This window comes from Ascidia mentula, chromosome 4, assembly GCF_947561715.1.
Source record: "Ascidia mentula chromosome 4, kaAscMent1.1, whole genome shotgun sequence".
NCBI classification, from domain to species: Eukaryota; Metazoa; Chordata; class Ascidiacea; order Phlebobranchia; family Ascidiidae; genus Ascidia; species Ascidia mentula.
In genome coordinates, this window is record NC_138569.1 from 14,999,439 (window position 1) to 15,017,773 (window position 18,335).

The 18,335-nt window shown below is 39.1% G+C and overlaps 3 protein-coding genes across 3 annotated transcripts; all 3 read left to right on the top strand.

The window, feature by feature from the left end:
- Window positions 1-515: 515 nt before the first annotated feature.
- LOC145899015 (methylglyoxal reductase DkgB-like) lies at window positions 516-3,259 on the top strand. The gene is made up of 8 exons (XM_082987723.1): window positions 516-637; window positions 723-911; window positions 984-1,065; window positions 1,175-1,303; window positions 1,681-1,808; window positions 2,029-2,256; window positions 2,535-2,718; window positions 2,805-3,259. Exons 1-8 carry the CDS (start codon window positions 559-561, stop codon window positions 2,992-2,994), a joined length of 1,209 nt encoding a protein of 402 aa, XP_082843849.1. The 5' UTR covers window positions 516-558; the 3' UTR covers window positions 2,995-3,259.
- Window positions 3,260-3,763: 504 nt separating this feature from the next.
- LOC145898144 (uncharacterized) lies at window positions 3,764-10,084 on the top strand. Its single transcript, XM_082986578.1, has 20 exons — window positions 3,764-3,863; window positions 3,922-4,070; window positions 4,127-4,262; window positions 4,348-4,514; window positions 4,583-4,735; window positions 5,005-5,217; window positions 5,973-6,029; window positions 6,149-6,293; window positions 6,383-6,493; window positions 6,619-6,787; window positions 7,138-7,264; window positions 7,328-7,470; window positions 7,673-7,854; window positions 8,185-8,313; window positions 8,364-8,480; window positions 8,551-8,769; window positions 8,823-8,962; window positions 9,440-9,637; window positions 9,857-9,924; window positions 9,992-10,084. Exons 1-20 carry the CDS (start codon window positions 3,829-3,831, stop codon window positions 10,082-10,084), a joined length of 2,751 nt encoding a protein of 916 aa, XP_082842704.1. The 5' UTR covers window positions 3,764-3,828.
- Window positions 10,085-11,214: 1,130 nt separating this feature from the next.
- LOC145898145 (uncharacterized) lies at window positions 11,215-16,912 on the top strand. Its single transcript, XM_082986579.1, has 20 exons — window positions 11,215-11,302; window positions 11,375-11,471; window positions 11,762-11,910; window positions 12,012-12,147; window positions 12,371-12,528; window positions 12,596-12,748; window positions 12,853-13,065; window positions 13,212-13,304; window positions 13,369-13,513; window positions 13,669-13,779; window positions 13,864-14,032; window positions 14,094-14,220; window positions 14,287-14,429; window positions 14,870-15,051; window positions 15,280-15,405; window positions 15,475-15,594; window positions 15,658-15,876; window positions 15,941-16,080; window positions 16,301-16,510; window positions 16,819-16,912. Exons 1-20 carry the CDS (start codon window positions 11,215-11,217, stop codon window positions 16,866-16,868), a joined length of 2,829 nt encoding a protein of 942 aa, XP_082842705.1. The 3' UTR covers window positions 16,869-16,912.
- Window positions 16,913-18,335: the final 1,423 nt, after the last annotated feature.

The following is an 18,335-nucleotide window of genomic DNA, read 5'->3' on the forward strand; positions in this document are numbered from 1 at the left end:
CGCACAACTTGTCAGGCGACCTTCACATGCGTAGAGGATGAAAAATAAAACCATAACGATCAGTTAGCTGCACAAGAAGAACATGCGAGCAAATAAAGGAGCTGGCATTTTTTTATTTGTTTTTGTTTCTGAAAACAGTAGTAATAGTTTTAATAAAACTGCAAAATACGATGTTTCACCGGCGGTGCGCATTTTAAGTATGTCGTCACATGCACTTTGTAGTTTCAGTCTTAATATACATTTCAAAAAGAGTAGGCTTGTGAGTCCATACGCTTAACTTTTTATATTAGTCCAATTTCGCTCCACACTGTTACGGAAGCGCATTATCCCGTTCCACACAATAGCACCAGCTGTTTTCCACGGCCTCTGCATCGTGTTGTCTCGTGCTGTTTAATATAGCAACTTGTTTTGATAATCGTGAGTTGTGTGATGTACGCTTTATGCTGGTTGATTCCAAAGTACATGTATATTTCTTAGTTCAGAAAGTTGATTGTTTTAATACAAATTGTTTACACAGAAATTTAGCTTAGCTTTTAGGCCAATACACATAAAATAGACATGTATCGTATAATTTGTGTGGCTTTGGTAGTAGTTTTGGTAACTGCAACTGCTACGAACGATGGTGACAATACGGAAGGTAGGGACAGACTGTGAAGCAACCATTTCGTATGTTATTGACTGAATAGTAGTTTCTAAGGCAGCAAACCTGTTCAAATCAACAGATTTGGATATCGACGAAATTGTTGAGATGGACGAGGCCGAGAAGATAAGAGAACAAACCAATCAAGAGGAAGAGAACATTTCAGCAGAAGACCCGGAGGTAAAACATGAGGATTTTACCGAGGATGAAGAAGAAGCACTTGAAAGATCTAAAGTCTTTCCCTTTGTTACTTTAAAGTCTGGCAGAAAGAGTAAGTGGTGACTTTAATCTTTTTTGCCAATACCCCGCATCGTTTTTGGTTATGGTGTTAATTGTTCTGCAGTGCCCATGCTTGGATTGGGAACATACCGGCTGGGTGCTTCTACTTACAGAATCGTGAAAGAGGCGCTGGAAATTGGTTACAGGTGAATTCAGTTTTAACGTTAAATTGTTTTGACAAATACCATCTATTATCAAGCTTAGGCCAGGCGTTGTGAATATCTTTCCTGCAATGTACGGTGTACATTTTTTTAGACTGATCGACACAGCAAAAATATACGAAGCGGGCAATAGAGGTACGTCAGAAGCAGCTATAGGAAAGGCGGTAGCCAATAGTGGAGTGCCTCGAGAGCAAATCTTCATCACCACCAAGATTATGCCGAAGTATGAAATTAAGGTTATTGGCGATTGCAAATCGAAAAACATTTGGTGTTAATAACAACAATGAATTGCCATAAATGCCTGTAAATGCAGAAGAACGATACACAATAAAAATATATTTTGTTGTCAATTTAAGGGATTATAGCCTACTGCATTTCCATAGATTAACTCTTAACCGTGCTTCGATGGCGCTAATGCATGAGTCTCTTTAATTGTTGACCCAGAGGCTGTCGTTAAGTGTGCTGGTAACGTTACATCAACAAATATCGCATTTTTTTGGAAATCTAAAAGTTATGTTCTATATTATAGTTATTAAAATTCTACAAACATTTTATTGAGACTACTCGATATTGGCGGTCACAATAAAATTTCTTTTTTAGTTATTTTGCAATGAAAGAGTTGCGTAAGGCAGTGCAGGACTCTCTAACTAATTTGAAAACCGACTATTTGGATTTGCTTTTAATCCATTACCCAGATTGTGGTGAAGACCCCTCTTGCAAAGCCACAGGTATTCGTAACTTTTATGTCTCTTTTAATCGAAAAACAGTGTCACGTTCACATGTTTATTTATAGTTACTACAAAACATTAATAACCTATTTCTCTTCGAATTACTTTTGCATTTTTTTTTCACATATAATGACTGTGTTGACTTACCCATGACGCGGTATCTCAGTAAATTAAAGGATACACATTCATATTGGAAATAACCCAACAAAAATTTGAACAGCGTCCTATCTGGAAGGCTGGAAAAACATGCGCCAATTGGTTAAAGAAGGCATCGTAAAAGACCTGGGAATCAGCAACTTTTTCACAGAGGAAGTAGAAAAGCTATGGGTGGAAGGCGGACAACAGATTTCTGTCATGCAAAACTGGCTCGATCCGTACTTTCAAGATCCCAAGACCAGAGCTGTCACTACACGAACAGGCATTCAATTCCAAGCCTACAGTATGCTGGGTGCGTAGATTCGGTGTCAACATGTAGCAGCTTAACTGCGCGTTTGTTGAAGTGATGTTTTCGTTCATATGGCAAAGAAAATATACGCTGGAGTATACATTGAAGTATATACAAAAAACTCAAACTTAATAAATTGTATCTCAATTATATGCGTAATATAATGTTGTCGTTACTTTGTATTGGGCTTAGTCCAAACACTTTCTGAGGCCCTCGAGTAAACCTTATTGGGTCAAAAGTAACTTACGTAACAAACGTAACTTATCTTTCTATTCCAATAGGTGTTGGGTGGTTAGATGATGGAATGCGCAAAAATCCAATATTAAATGACAGAACAATTAAAGGAATCGCCACCAAATATCAAACAACACCTGCTCAAGTCGTGCTTAAGTGGGCTATGTCTCGCAACATTGCTGTGATACCAGGGAGTAGCAATTCCACAAGACTGCACATGAATTATAACAGGTAAGATTAATTGTAGTTGCGCAACAATGAACGTTTGTTTCGAGAGAAAGTTTTTTGCAAATGCAGTATTTGTATTTCTTTGGCAGTTTCAAGCTGAATATAAAGGAAGAAGATTTGAAACGGATTGACGCACTTGACGGAAAAATTCAACCCCTTATTCCTTACGGCAGCGGCAAAGAAACAGGCCAGGGTGGAATTTTCACGCTCTTTGCCAACGTTGCCGGAAAAGTCAAAAACTTTCTAGGAATGGGTGGCGCTTCTAGTGGAGAGCTGTAACAATTGCTTGGTTAGCCCATATCACGTTAGTTAGTTCGACGTCCATCCTGTAGCGTTTGCATTATCACGCGGACTCTCACTGTTGTAGGCCTATTCTATGTTGCTAATTGGCAACAAACGATTTCAAATACTTGTTTTTGATGCTTTTTGAACCATATGGACTGAGTTGAATGTTTTTGTTTCGGAATGTTCGTTTTGCCCGTGCGGAGACTACAGTGTACTAATGGTGGTGGCAAACAATTGCCACCGCAACGAAAGAACAAATAAAAGCATGTGCAAGGGCTTGTTCGTATTTTATTCAGTCACTAAATCAATGTGTGACAAACTGAATCCGTGTTAGTTTCTTCAAAGGACTTTGGGTATGATACCATTTAAATCAACCTGCTCATATTCTATTTATAAGTTCTATTTACGAAACTTACGCTTAGTAGTTTCCGCAGTGACATCGCACATTTTGTTTGGCCATATTATAACGCATTGAACGCGACGTTAACACACCTACCAATGTTCCTCGACAGAAAGGAAGTTTGCAATAAATCGAACGACACGGGAAGTGCATCATATCTATACTCATATTCTACCTACCATCAGTACTGGTTGCGCCCAGATAATTATGTAGACAAAGGCCAAGGAAAGCCTGCAAAGAACCGTGGTAGGAATATGGTGAAAGCAATTTGTTGCAAAAAAGTGGAAACCGCAGTCTGGATTGTGATACTTTCCCTTATAGCTGGTGGAGAATGCAAAAATGTGCGCTTTGCAAATGTATCAGTGCCACTTGATCCATGTGATAAACGCATTCATTTTGAATGCGCGGATAACAGTCAAGGTCTGTCGATGTGCAAGTTTTGCGACGGCATAAAACAGTGCAAGTAAGTTCTTAATCGAACCAATCTATCCGTTTTTCTTGACTAAAGTTTCTGTACTCAGGGATGGAGGAGACGAGATTAGATACAATGCAACACTTCAAGCCGGCTTGCCAGGGAGGGCATGTACAAAAACAACCGTGAACGGAACAATGGCTACATGTTACATCCCACAGTTTCACGTCTGTAACAACCAAGTTGATTGTTATTTTGGTAAGTAAGCATGGACCATTTCTGCACATTCAATTTTAGGAAATATTCTTGTGTAGGAAATGATGAGTGTAACTGCACAACATCTCTACACTGCATTCCTCGACCTGGAGATCCAAAAACCTGTCGAGTCCGAGCTCAGTTCTGTAACCTTGTTCCTAATTGTCCATCCGGGTCAGATGAACTGAAATACGCGTAAGCAGCTTGACTAGTAATTAACGTGTTCATAAATCATGCCAATTATTATTACACTTTTACCTATTAATATACACATTGACAGTCCCGGCCTGCCTGGCTTACAATGTGCTGTGACGAAACTCTCAGTAAGAAACCATTGTATGTTACCTCAAGTCCACGTTTGTGACGGAATAAACGATTGTGACGAAGGCACAGACGAATGCTTCTGCAACTCGACAGGCATCGCAAAAAATAGTTACATCGCAGAACGTGAGGCTTCTCGTAGCCTAAGTTTGCACAGTGATTTTTGTGACATGCAAAGTTTTTTATTGTTTCAGATTACCTCTACAACATGTGTTTTCGTTGTTTGGACGATTCAAGTATCGTCAACGTAAAACGCGTGTGTGATATGAGTTTTAATTGCCGAGATTTGTCAGACGAATGCCTCTGTTTGCGTAAACGTCCACCGATCTGCAATCAAGTGTGTCAATGTAAGCAAATTCACTACACAAGTAAAGCGACTATGGACCTAGCTTGTAAATCGCGTAACAATTAATTACTCTGGTGGTAACAATTGAAAATTATGCTACGCAATTGTTCCCCGCAACCTTGGCGAACAAATGCATCGGCATTTCCGAAAACTAATTTGCAGACCCACCAAACAAGTTCTGAGTCACTTTTAAATATAACAGGGAGAGCGACAACCAATCATTAAAACGGTTTACTTATTGAACAAAATGTGCGTTTTCTCCTTCTTTAGATGGTCAGAAGTGTGGAAATTGTACAGTGGGTCAGGTGCTGTGCTCGGGGATTGTTAATGGAAATAAAAAATGCATCAACCGAAGTCAAGTTTGCGACAAAATAATTGATTGTCCGAATAGAGAAGACGAAAATAACTGTCCAGTCATCAATGACCCGGTTTTTAACTGCGCGGATGGACTGCAATCTGTACAAAAGTACATGCATTGCGACCGTAAGTAAAAATGAATTTAGTTTAAACACGCGAGAATTCAAAATGGAAACCAAGGATCTTCTGATATAAAACCGCTTTTTACGTTATTTCCCATTGAATAAAAAAGTGCTTCTGAAACATATTTTTGATACGTTCGCCCATGTTGAAGTTTGCGGCATTTCATTTACCTTAATGTTTCATTCGAGAACGGATGCTATCTTTTTTTGGATGTGGTTTCAAACAACAACGGTCGCATGTAAAATCCAGGACTAATCTAATAGAAATATACGGATGTTATACCTGCCTGCTTGATGACAGCCATGTTCATTGATTATAAAATAAATAACAACAAATATATTTTTCATTTACGCTATACTCTTTTTTTAACCCTGCAAAAAAATTATTCTCACAAGAGCTGTGGTTCGTATATGAAGTTGCATGTAATTAAACATACAAAGTTGTTTGTAACAAACAACTTCCAAAAGTCTGCACAATTATGCGCATATTTTACCCCTGGTTTTCGCATTAAATTGTGTTTTACGGTGTTTGTTGTGCGTGTTTTGGTGTAGCATTATGTTTTAAACATCGGCTTGGAAACAGATTGATGATACGCAATAACACTAAAAAAGCAGTTGGTGGTATGCAATGACAAAACTATTGAAAAACACTGCACTAGAGTGAACCGAGAAGCTCTGGTTTTAAGCAACCACTTCTGGAGAGTTTTTGTTGTTTGTTTTCTTATCTTTTTGACACATTTTGTATAAACTTTGTTTTAGGTTACCCAGACTGTTCGGACGGATCAGACGAATGGAATTGTTCCTCAATGTATAAATGTAAAACACACAGAAAAAGCAGAAGAGAGAGTCGCCCTGGTGGTAATGAAAATTACCCTGATCTATGATCATCAATCATCTTTATGTATTTAACCCTTTGCTTTTTTTAATTTTTAAAGCCTTTAGCTTTGAAAGACCCGGGTATGCAACCAAGTGCGACAACATTATTGAGTGCAGCGGTCTCGATGACGAATGCAACAAGACCTTATGTCCCAATTCAACTGTGTATGCTTGTCGCTACGTCAAGTTAAACAAGAAATTTGTGTAAGATTACTTTTGCTTTGTAGTCTTTTCAAGGGGAGAATATAGTCTTTTCAGATCTTACATTGACATTTGTGTTTTATTTTTTTAAGTTGCCCAAACTCAAGCACAGTGCTTCCAGGAAAAACTATTTGCGATGGTTATCCGACCTGCAACAGCGCATCACCCGAGCTTTCAGCCGACGAGTTTAATTGCACTAACAGGTATAGCCTACAAGCGCGACCAAAAAAAAACAATATATTATTTCTGCCTTCCGAAACTATTCACAGCCTTTTCGTAGCCTTTTTCAAAAGCATACAAAGTGTCCAATGGCCGTTTTGTTGTACAGGTTATATTGCGCCGACCATGGTAAGTCAGGACTTCCTATTCACATTCGGTTATCGCAGAGGTGTAACCAAATTACAGACTGCAATGACGTCAGCGACGAGATGGGTTGTAACACAACCACGAACTTTTATTGTCCTTCCGGTACACCAAAATATGTTCCAAGATACAAGGTAAATTTGGCACCGAACACCGCTCCAAGTTGATATTTAAACAATTCCAAATTTCAATTCCAATAACCAGGGTTATGTTTTGGTTTGTAAAACGCTACTAAAGTGTTGCACACAGAGACGCGTAATTCACAACATTTTTCGTGAGCTTTTTTTCAAAAAATGCGGCAGTTGTAACCCCCTCTACTGGGACTACTTTCACTTTCACTGGTCAAAGTAAATGAGATTTTTTCACATTAAGAATACGTGAGATTGCAAAGGGGGGTTGAGACTCACGGTGGAAATCCCTTTCAGCTTTTAAGTCACCATCTATAATGGGGTCTGCTTATTAACGACAGCGTGCAACTATTCAGGTATGCAACGGAGTTCACGATTGTCGATACGGTGAAGACGAATGTCAAAACTGTGCTACAAGTCCGTTCTCTTCTGACAAATTTCTTATTAGCTCGTATTTCTTACAAGTAGTTGTGTGGGTGACAGGTTAGTCCATCTGAAACGTAACTGTTTAACATCCTCCGGGCATTTCTTGTGTTTCTGTTCAAGGTATTTGTGCCATTTTCGGTAATGTGGCTGTAATTGTTCACAACGCGAGGCAGATGTGGATTACGCCTGGATCGAAATGTACCGTGGCGTTTATCAATAGAATGCTAACCCTCAATCTGGCAACTGCCGACCTTCTACTGGGGGTATACTACAATTTGTTGACATACTATTGTTTTTAACGAACTCATAATGTATAGTTGGACCAGTGTGTGTACAGCCAAGCCCATTAGGAAAACTAGAATTCGGCCTTTTATATAACATCATAAGTTTACCATCATAACACCAATATCATAAGATTTCTGGAGCTTCAGGAATCGCTAATTATATGTTCGGTTTTTTGTTCAGATCTACATAATTTCACTGGGAATCGTCAATTTAAAGTATGCGCAAATATATTGTCGACGGGACATGCACTGGCGAGGCAGCATAGCATGTTCCGCACTTGGGTGTCTGGCAGTTATAAGCACTGAAATGTCGGTGTTTACGTTGTCCATAATGGCAAGCTACAGATTGCTTCTGGTCTACAGGTAACTTTAAAAAAGTATGCCTCTTGCATAGCTGTTATGAAATGAGTGCGAATTTGTGTTTATAAACGAATTTATAAATTGTACCCCTGCCGCAGTCAGGAAATGTATTTTTTTTTACTTTTTTGCGTGTGTTTGTGTACCTGGTTTAACTGCTGCGCCATAACCTTAAAGACATCTTGCCGGGTGGCAGACGAAATGTTAGTTAAACACAATCTACGTAAAATTTTAAACACAATCTACGTAAATTATAAATATTGTGTATTTTGTTTATGCTGTCATTAATGAATAACTCTCCAATACATTTAACATCTCACAAATATTTTACCGCAGGCCCTTTTCGGCGGGAAAAAGACCGCGGGTTGTCGCATTAGTTGCTGCAATGGCGTGGATAACTGCCATCATGATTGCTATTGCGCCACTCTTATCTTATCAAAGAGATTTCTTCGTGTCTGGTTTATGGTATGAAGTAAACGACTTTCAATATAAGCGTTACACAAGAATTTTTTCAGGTACCGCCGAAATAAGTTTCTTGCTGCTCCGAATCGAACGTCTTTGGCTGAGTTCGTCACTGCGCTTCGAACTTTTCAAGACCCGGTAAAACAGAACTTTACAGCTGGGGAGCCAAAGTACACATTGTTACACTGGTTACACTGATAACTTAAACTATAGGCCTAAAAAAACTTACATCTGCTGCAGAGCCCTCACGTACGCAAGCATGATTTCGACGGTCGCAAGACTAGGTCCCGAACTAGTGCCGAGATACTACTTCGGGTTTTATTCTGTACACGGTGTCTGTCTTCCCCGTTTCTTTCCTATTCCCGCCATTGATCGCTCATGGGTCTATTCCTTTGTGATAATTTGCATAAACTTCTGTGCTTTCATCTACATGGCAGTTGCCTACATTATTATATACAGGTTTGGTTGTTTGTTGGTAATATCGGACGAAGCTGAGTGGTTTATCTCTACAGAAAATCTCAGGCAACCGCTAGAAGGGCCGGCCGGGACAATCCCAAGTGTGTTGCTCTGCAAAGAAAAATCTTTCGAATTGTGATCACTAATTTCTGCTGTTGGATGCCTATTTGCGTAATGGCTTTTATTAGTGTTTCTGGTAAGTCATGTGTTTGGTCAAAGTTATACACACATTTTTCAAAGTTCGGTACGATTTATGCCATTACAATAATGCCTAGCCCTCTAGCATCTACTGATTCACCAGTGAACCCATGAAGAGCATTTTTTCTATTTACCCTATCTTAAATAACATTTAAGCCGGTAGGTGTCGCCATAGCGAACTTTTTCGATTGGTACAGAAGGACACCGGAAGAAATCTCAAAAATGCTACATTAAAATAGGCCTAAATACGATTCCAGTGGTAAACCATTTGCAAATAGAGTTAGTAAATCTTGAAATAAGGCTTTTACCAAAAATATTTTTAAACGTCACACGTTTCATTTTCATTGGGTCGTATTATCTATTACTAAGCTAGTAATACGATAAGCTATACTATTTCTGTGGATGTTTGTAAAGGGTTAGATTTATGTGAATGATTCTTTTGCATCTTAATTGTTTTACAACATGTGTTTTTCAGGCGTACATTTTACAAAGACGGCCTACTCGGTGACGGCCATTGCAATTCTGCCCATCAACAGCGCAACCAATCCATTTCTATACTCTGGTCTGCCTGACAAAATTTGGGCAAAACTCGCTTCTCCTTTTCGAGAAAGATTAAACAGCCTGATGTCTGAAAACGAACAGAAAATCACACTACGTGTGCGAGGCAGCAAGGGTATGTTGTAACACATAAAGCATTACACTAAAATACTTCGGATAGCAAAACCATCATATTTTTAGACTCAGGACGTCTTTGAGAAGCAACTTTAATATTTCCAGGAAAAACTCCTACTGTTTATTTTGTTTGTGCAGTTAGTTTTTGATGGATATACGTGAACATAAATAAATTACCCACATCCTTGAATCTACCCGACTGTACGTTTTGTCCATCCAGTTCAAAAGCTGGGATTATGTACTGACTTAATAGTAAAGTCAAAAGCTACAACCAGGACTGACATCGATGTGAAACAGAAAAAAAGGTCAATTAGAAGGAATTTCACAGATAGTTAAACAGGATGACTTTTTTTAGTCGAGATGTGAAAATGCCAAAAGGTCTGCATTTGACGTTGTTGGAGTCAAAAAAAAGGAAGAGGTGGATGTTGAAATCTTGTCCAAGGGTTGACGACAACACAAAACTCATTACAAATTAGGACGCGTGTACTTTCTAACACCGGCCACGCACCTTTGGACTTTAGAGTTTAAATAGTTTGTTGTTGATGCTGCCAGGCATAGTACTTAGTAAAGGCTCTTCAGGCAAAAAAGTTCAAAAATGAACATAGTCAATCCTAAAATTTGTTAAGGGAAAAGCGCTACACAAACTCTGTACATACGATTGAAAGCGACTGGTGTGAAAGTATCAAGATATAAGTGATATTAAAATTACTGCAAGTTCAGCTTGGGTCAAATCCAATTTGACAATTCAGGTCCAACCCAACAATGTGACAAATACCGCAATTAATCAAACCAATAACGGCATGATTAAAGCTGCGTGAACATTTTCTGATAACAAATAAAAATATGTAAAGTGTTTTCACCAGATGTTAAAAAAAGGAAATTGTACGTCCAGTCAAATATAATTGTGTTGGGAGCTGACAAGCATATATGCTAAGCCACAAAACATAAGATGTCCATCAAACACTTGATACATGTAACAATTTTGTGAAAGGGGCAAATGCTGAAACCATTGTATTAGAGGGTATTTTTTGACAAAAGCGTTTCACTTACGCAGTGACGGTATATAAAACTTGAAAGGCCATAAAGTTTGATATATCGATCGAAATTGGGGCTTAATTAGATGCAATATTACATGCATGGCAATCAATAACTCAGCTGTCCAGCTCAAAAAAAAATTTGATGCATGAGGTAATTAGCTTTATTTGCAGCGCGTCATGACAAACCCGTACGTGTACGGATACACGAGGACAACATGTCTCCAGTCACTGCCGAGGAAAATCCAAAACACGATAGCCATGACAGTTGATTTATCGTTGCATCCGCCGACAATGCGTTGGGCAACGCCTTCGTTTTTCTCGGACAAAGAGGTTTTGGCACACCCGAGGCTAGTATTTGTGACGCTTGGTGATGTAAACACGGTTTAAATTTGGCGAGGACAAGTTTGGTATGACAGCTTTGTAATCATTGTTAAACAGTGATAATTATCATGTCCCAACAGGTGCTTTACGGCTTTAACCATTGCGTTTTGCCCGCAGCTAAACAGTAAAATTTGAGTTACTGAGGTAGTTTACAGTAAACATGGAAATGAAATGGATTATTTTGGTGATAGCGTACGTGACTGGAACTCTGGCTGCAAACACAGCTACCAATAACAGTTCTTTTACACGTAAGTATACTGCACTGTTCTTTGAGATAAGTTTGTTGTAGTGCACTAATTAGGCTTTTATTGCACTTGCAGCGGTAACAAATTGCCAGCAAAATCTTAACTTTCTCTGCGTTGACAAAAGTAAATGCATCAGCATTGTTCAATTTTGCAACGGCATCGTAGATTGCAAGTAAGTGAGTTTCATTTAACTTGACAAACATTTAAGCTAAGAGTCGGCTTACATCCAACAAAATCGTTTTTTTGGCAATGCGGTGTAAGCAACTTTTTTTTTTGTAAATAATCACGAATATGTCCCGCGGATAAGCAAAAGTGATGTTCTTGCTTTCGATGTTACATTAAAATGCAAGAGATTTTCTTTTTTATTAAAATCATATATTTCAAAATCGAGTAAATTTAAAAAAGCTTGCTATCAGTAGAACAATGCAATAAAGCAAAGAGCTTGACACCTGTTATGTGCAGTGATGGAAGCGACGAGGTAATATACAATGCTTCGATTCACTCCAACCTACCAGGGAGGTCGTGCGCAAGGATGCATGTGACTGGAAAAAAAGCGTTTTGTTACATCACAAAGCCGCATGTATGCAACGACGAAATTGATTGTTTTTTCGGTATGAAGTGTTCACTTATCTGTTAAATTGTTGTCCAGCATATAATTGCTTTTGGCGCCTGAAGTAAAAAGGTAAATTATTCAGTGATGTCTCACATCTAGGAAACGACGAGTGTGGATGCTCCCACACTTATCTCTGCGATCCAGCTCCATTTCAACCGAAAGCTTGCCGAGTTCGAGTTCAGTTTTGTAATCTAATCCCTGAATGTCCTTCTGGATCTGACGAAATAAAATACGCGTAAGTTCCCAATACTTAACTTTTGGAAATATGCGTTTACTGCTGGTGTAACATTTTCGTTCGCGTTTCTTTGTCCACGGGCACAAAACCGTCTAGGTGTTATAATATTAAACAGAAAAATATAAACTATGGCAATGGGAAGTCGCAAAATTTCGTACAAAACTTGTTTTTGAACAGCCGTGTTGTTTACCCAACCAACTGACAAGGTGTATTTTGTTTACAGACCGGGTAGGTCAGGATTACAATGCGCTGTCACAAAGAGCTATGTTACCAACCATTGTATGCTACCAGAAGTCCATGTTTGTGACGGGACAAGTGATTGTGATGAAGGAACCGACGAATGTTTCTGCAACGCGACTGGAAATGGTTTAATGTCATTGGGTTCGTGTTTTCTGCCGTGAAACAATGTTTTAAGATATTTGCACATTACTGCTTTTGTGCCTTTAAGGATTCCTCAACAGTCAATGTTTTCGCTGTTTGGATTCATCGACCGTTATTACGAATAAACGAGTATGCGACAGAAAGTTTCATTGCCAAGATCTTTCGGACGAGTGCCTTTGTTTCCAAAATCGACCGGCGATTTGTGATCAAGTTTGCCAGTGTAAGTCAGAACTGCTTACAAAACCTATTCACCGACTATTGGTGTCAGAGTGTTTTTAACCGACCAAGAAAATACAACGCTTTTTTTAATTTTTTTTGCTGTAGACGGATACGATTGCGGAAATTGCAGTGTGGGCCAGATAATCTGCTCGCAAGCTGGAGACCAAACGCAGAAATGCATCGACCGAACGCAAGTGTGCAACCGACAGACGGACTGTCCCAACAAGGAAGATGAAAAAAACTGCGCGTTCAACGCAAACGATGTTTTTTCCTGCGCCGACGGATTGCAGATTGTCGAGAAGTACATGCGATGCGACAGTAAGAATATTTTATATTCTTTGAACCACAGATAATTCGTTGAATTTAGCTTAATGAATAGAAAAATACGAAACAACTTCTTGGCTTACTTTAACACATGTACATATAGTTTATCTAATAATACAAGCCGTCGCATGTGCATTTAGATAACACAGATTGCTTGGATGGATCAGACGAATGGAATTGTACCTCAATGTACCAATGTCGACGCCCAGGTTACAGCAAAACTAAGCCTTGGGGTAATTTTCATTGGTATGAAGTATAGGTTGCCGAGACATTCAAATTATCTTTCTTCGCCCACAGCCTTTTTATATACACGTCCTGGTTATGCCACGAAATGCGACAATATTATCGAATGCAACGACCTCGATGATGAATGCAACAAAACGTTATGCCCGAATTCAAACATAACTTCTTGCAGCTATATCCAGCACAACATGGGATTTATGTAAGTTTGCGCACAAAGTGAGCCTAATATTGCTGTCAAGCACGATTTAGGCTCACAATTTTAACCGAAATTATTGTGATGAAAACGACGTCCATTCCGCTAACGTACAGACCACGACTGCGTCAGTTTATAACTGCAATTATTTCTCCTCTTAGATGTCCGAACTCGGGATCAGGACTGACGGGAAAGGAAATATGTGACGGTTATCCGACTTGTAACACCACTGACCCAGATCTTTCAGCGGACGAACACAACTGCACAAACAGGCAAGCTTGCGTTAAATACACAATAAAATGCATCTTCTTTTCCTATGGACGAATTTTTTTTATAAGGTTTCCATATTTAATTAGGTTTTATTGCGCTGATAACGGAAAGTCCGGTCTCCCGATACACATACGCGTGGACCAGCATTGTGATCAAATAACGGATTGCAAGGACGTCAGCGACGAGATGGGTTGTAACACATCAACACATTTCTACTGCGCTTCGGGTAGCCCAAAATACATCCCGCGTATAAGGGTAATTTTGATTGTTATATTTAGGTGGTAATTCTGATGTAAAATCGCACTCTATTGGGTAGGTGTGTAACGGAATTCAAGAATGTGCAAACGGCGAGGACGAGTGCCAGAACTGTGCTACTAGTCCTTTCTCGTCTGACAGTTTTATGATAAGCTCGTACGTACTCCAAGCAATCATTTGGATTACAGGTTGGCATGTCCATTGCTGAATGCATTTACCTGTTATATATTCTAAAAGATTCATTTTTCTGCCAGCATTTTGTGCAGTTTTTGGAAATTCGGCTGTCATTTTTCACAACACGAAGGAAATGTTGAAATCGTCACCAACGAGATCGTCCATAGGCGTCATCAACAGGATGCTTGTGCTCAACCTTGCCGTTGCCGACTTCCTTTTAGGGGTAATTATTCAGACTGTTAAAGCAGTTGGTAGTTACTTCACATAGTAAAAAGGATAAAAAAACATGACAGGAAATTGGTTTGACGTTGCGTCTGCGTTGGGTACGTCATGATCTCCTATGACGTGTCCGGAAGTGTAAATTACATCATTTTGTTCCATGTCACGGAATTTCAATATGTTTGGAAGTACCGAAATATTCCATATTCCACAATAGTGACGCCCTAAAATTTATCACCACAATTGCGTGACTGAGATAAATCGGTATACCTCATCAAATGTATAGTCAATAAAAAAAAACAGTCTATAACGATTTGGACAACGAGTGTGTGGACATTTTGAAGCCACTTGTGTCGTTGGTGACGTCGTTTAAGTTATGTAGCTTTCCAAAATTTACCGAAATTTTCCTTTTAAACTTTATCCAAACCATACCCATGTATGCAGGTATATTTGATGGGTCTGGCCTCAGTGAACCAAGTGTACGCCGGTATTTATTGTCGACGTGACGTGCAGTGGAGGGGGAGTATTGCGTGTTCTGCACTGGGGAGTTTGGCTGTAATCAGCACACAAGTGTCGGTGTTCACCCTCGCCATCATGTCAGGCTTCAGATTGTTCGCTGTTTACAGGTAAGTTTGTCACGCTACTACTTAAAACGGCTCAACTGCATCGAAAAACGGTAGCAACGTTTTTACTTTCCGATTATTCACGATATTTTGTGCAGTCATTACGCAACAAATGGTTTTTTATTCAATATTTGCTTCATATTAAATGCCAAATTGCACATTTCATATCTTTGTCGCTACGTTATGACAAACCTATTTTAAGCGGTTATTTCAAGAGCACACGTGTTTTAGGCCGTTCTCTCACGCCAAGAAGCGTGTGGTGGTTCTGGTCATTGCTGTGGCTTGGCTCGTAGCCGTGATTCTTGCTTTCGTTCCTTTGACTTTTCACCAACGAGACTACTTTGTTTCTGGAATATGGTAAAAAGGTGTTAATGTGGTTTGTGTGTTAACATAAGAAAAACGACTTTTCCTTCGGTTTTTAAAAAGGTATCAGGACAGCACATTTCTAACCAAAACTCTAAGCCGGGCAGAGATTGAGCAATTCGTGACAAGACTGCAAACTTTCCAGAACCAAACCACCATGGATTTTACTGCGGGTTTTGGAAGGTTGGACGAACTGACAGTTAAGCAAAAAAACTATCGTAGGCAATGTGTTTATTTTGTTTCTAGTTCACTTACATGGACCGCCATCGTTTCTATTATTGCCAAGCTACAAGAAACCCTTCTTCCCCAAATCTACTTCGGATATTACTCTGCCCATGGCGTCTGCCTTCCACGTTTATTTCCCAATCGCTCCATCGACAGATCTTGGGGCTACTCTCTCATGATCATCGTCATAAATTTTTGTGCGTTTATCTGCATGGTTTCGATCTACTTCACGATCTTCAGGTACTTTTGCAAGCAAAAGTGTGATATGGTGGCTACTTTTCAGCTAATCTTTTTCATGTTCAAGGAAATCACGACAACAGGCTCGAAAGGCTGGTCGTAAGGAAAGTAGTACTACAAATTTGCAGAGGAAAATTACCCGAATTGTGGTTACCAACTTTTGTTGCTGGATTCCGATTTGCATAATGGCGTTTATTAGCGTTGCAGGTAAATCGCAATTGGAATTCTAATTATATTGTGTGTGCCAGTAATGGTTTAAAGCAAACATCTATGAGACATCGGTTGCCTGTTGTGTTTTGTAACCCGAGACAGTTCATCTGAAATAACGATATATTGTATCTGCTTTACAGTTATTGTTGTTGTTACGCCGATATGCATTTCCTAATTTTCAATTTTCAAAAAAGCTTATCTTTTTGATTCATTCTAGGTGTCACAATGACGAAAGAGTCGTACGCAGTGGCGGCAATCGTGCTATTGCCAATCAACAGTGGAGCAAACCCTTTTCTGTATTCCGATCTGCCGGACATATTGTGGAAGAAGTTGAAGCCAATGAGGAATGCCATGACCGGAATAATATCAACAACAGAAGAACAGACAAAATCAATATCAGGAAATCTAGACACAGCAGCCAACAACCGTAGGAAATGATATGTTGATTTTTGTAAATTTTGCACTTTTGCGTTGCGAAAAGAGTTCTAATTAAAAGTTTCGGGCGAGAGTTGAGTTCACAAACATGTCTTGTTTGATGTAAACGTTTTCTGGCACACTCGAGGTCACCTCAAGTAGCATTTTTACGACGCACGATGACAGTGCAATCACGTTTAAATGACGCTGCATTTCCGTGTGACCTGGTTACACGATATCGAGTATCCAATTAATCAAAGTGCGAAAAATGTCGGAAGGAGGTGCACGCTATACTTGTGTACTAATACCATGTTGATTTAGGTTCCACAACGACTATCCAGACACCCACGCACTCCATCACAAGATTGTAATGGACAAAAATAAAGCAATATACCTGGAATAAAACGGAAGCAACTATTTCTTTTCAATGAAATGTGTCATTTTTTCAGTGTAAATACGAATTTCTATGGTCGCGAAGTTTGAGCAATAAATTGGGTATTTTTTTTCTAAGTTAAAACCTTCGCACATATTGGTCCAGAGATTATGATCCAAACTACATTGTGCGTTATTTTATTTTCCTGTATTTTGCGAAATGTGATAGTCACAACATCAAGTCTTCCCGCAGCGTCGCATGTGTCATTTAAATTGCTTTTTTTTGTATTACTATTTTATGCAGAGAAAACACTCAAGACTCTTTTTTACTTATTTGTTGTCGAAACCTTGCAGCAATGCGCCTCTTTCAATTTTGAGAACATACAAACAACATGTCTCTAATTCTGTAACAGTACGTGCAATCAATTCGTGCGCTGTTATTTATTTGCTGCCAGTAGTATTGTTTGCCCTCCAAAAAAATCTTGCAACTGCTGCAGTCCTCACGTATACACAGGCATGATTTCCATTATCGCCAAAACTCGATCTCGACTTCGTGCCGAGAGGTTTTATTCTGCACACGGTGTCTGTCTTCCCCGTTGCTTTCTTATTCCGCAAATAACCGCTTCTGAAAGTTTTTCATGGCCATATGTGCAATGACCTATGTATTTTTGTTTGTATGATAGTTTCGTACATCTTTATACAGGAATGGACGTGGTTTGGTTATATCGCACGTAAGGGGAATAACATTCCATTTGAAAAAGTGTCGATCTAGTTTAGAGTTGCTCTGCAGAAAATAATAGTTCGAATCATGATCACCAAGTTCTGCTTCGGTGCCAATTTGCGTCATGGCTGTTATTTGGAAGTTGTTGACAGTCTTGTCGTAACACGCTTCGTTTTGTACCTGCTAAATAAGTTTCTATATACGTTAATCCGTTACACATTACTCTTGGAGCTTTGAAAAATTGCCCTGCCGTTAGATTATCCACACTATTTCCATTTTTTTAATTGATGTAATATTTCCTGTTATTGTTTGAGGGAAATTATACAAGCATTAACACTAACATAAACACATACAATATAATGCAAACAATAAACTAACCGACAGTTTGGCCTTATACCAGGAAAATGAAAGTTTGCTCTCGTATGTTGGCATTTAAATCGTCTTTATATATTTATACATGGACAGTTTTGCAGCACGGGATGTAGTGAACGATATGACAGGTGAAAGCCAAAGCAAAAAAAACGCAATAACACACAGCAAACGTTTTTAGAAATAATACCTTTGATTTCTTTTAACTTTTATATGCCACTTTGTAAAAATATTAACATCCAAGGGTTCTACCGAGAAACTTGTCTCCAGATTGTCGGGGAAATTATTTAAATATTACGATTTAATGTAAACGTTGTCCGAACTACTCGAGGTCAACTTGTTTTAGGCGCACGGCGATAACATAATTATGTTATCA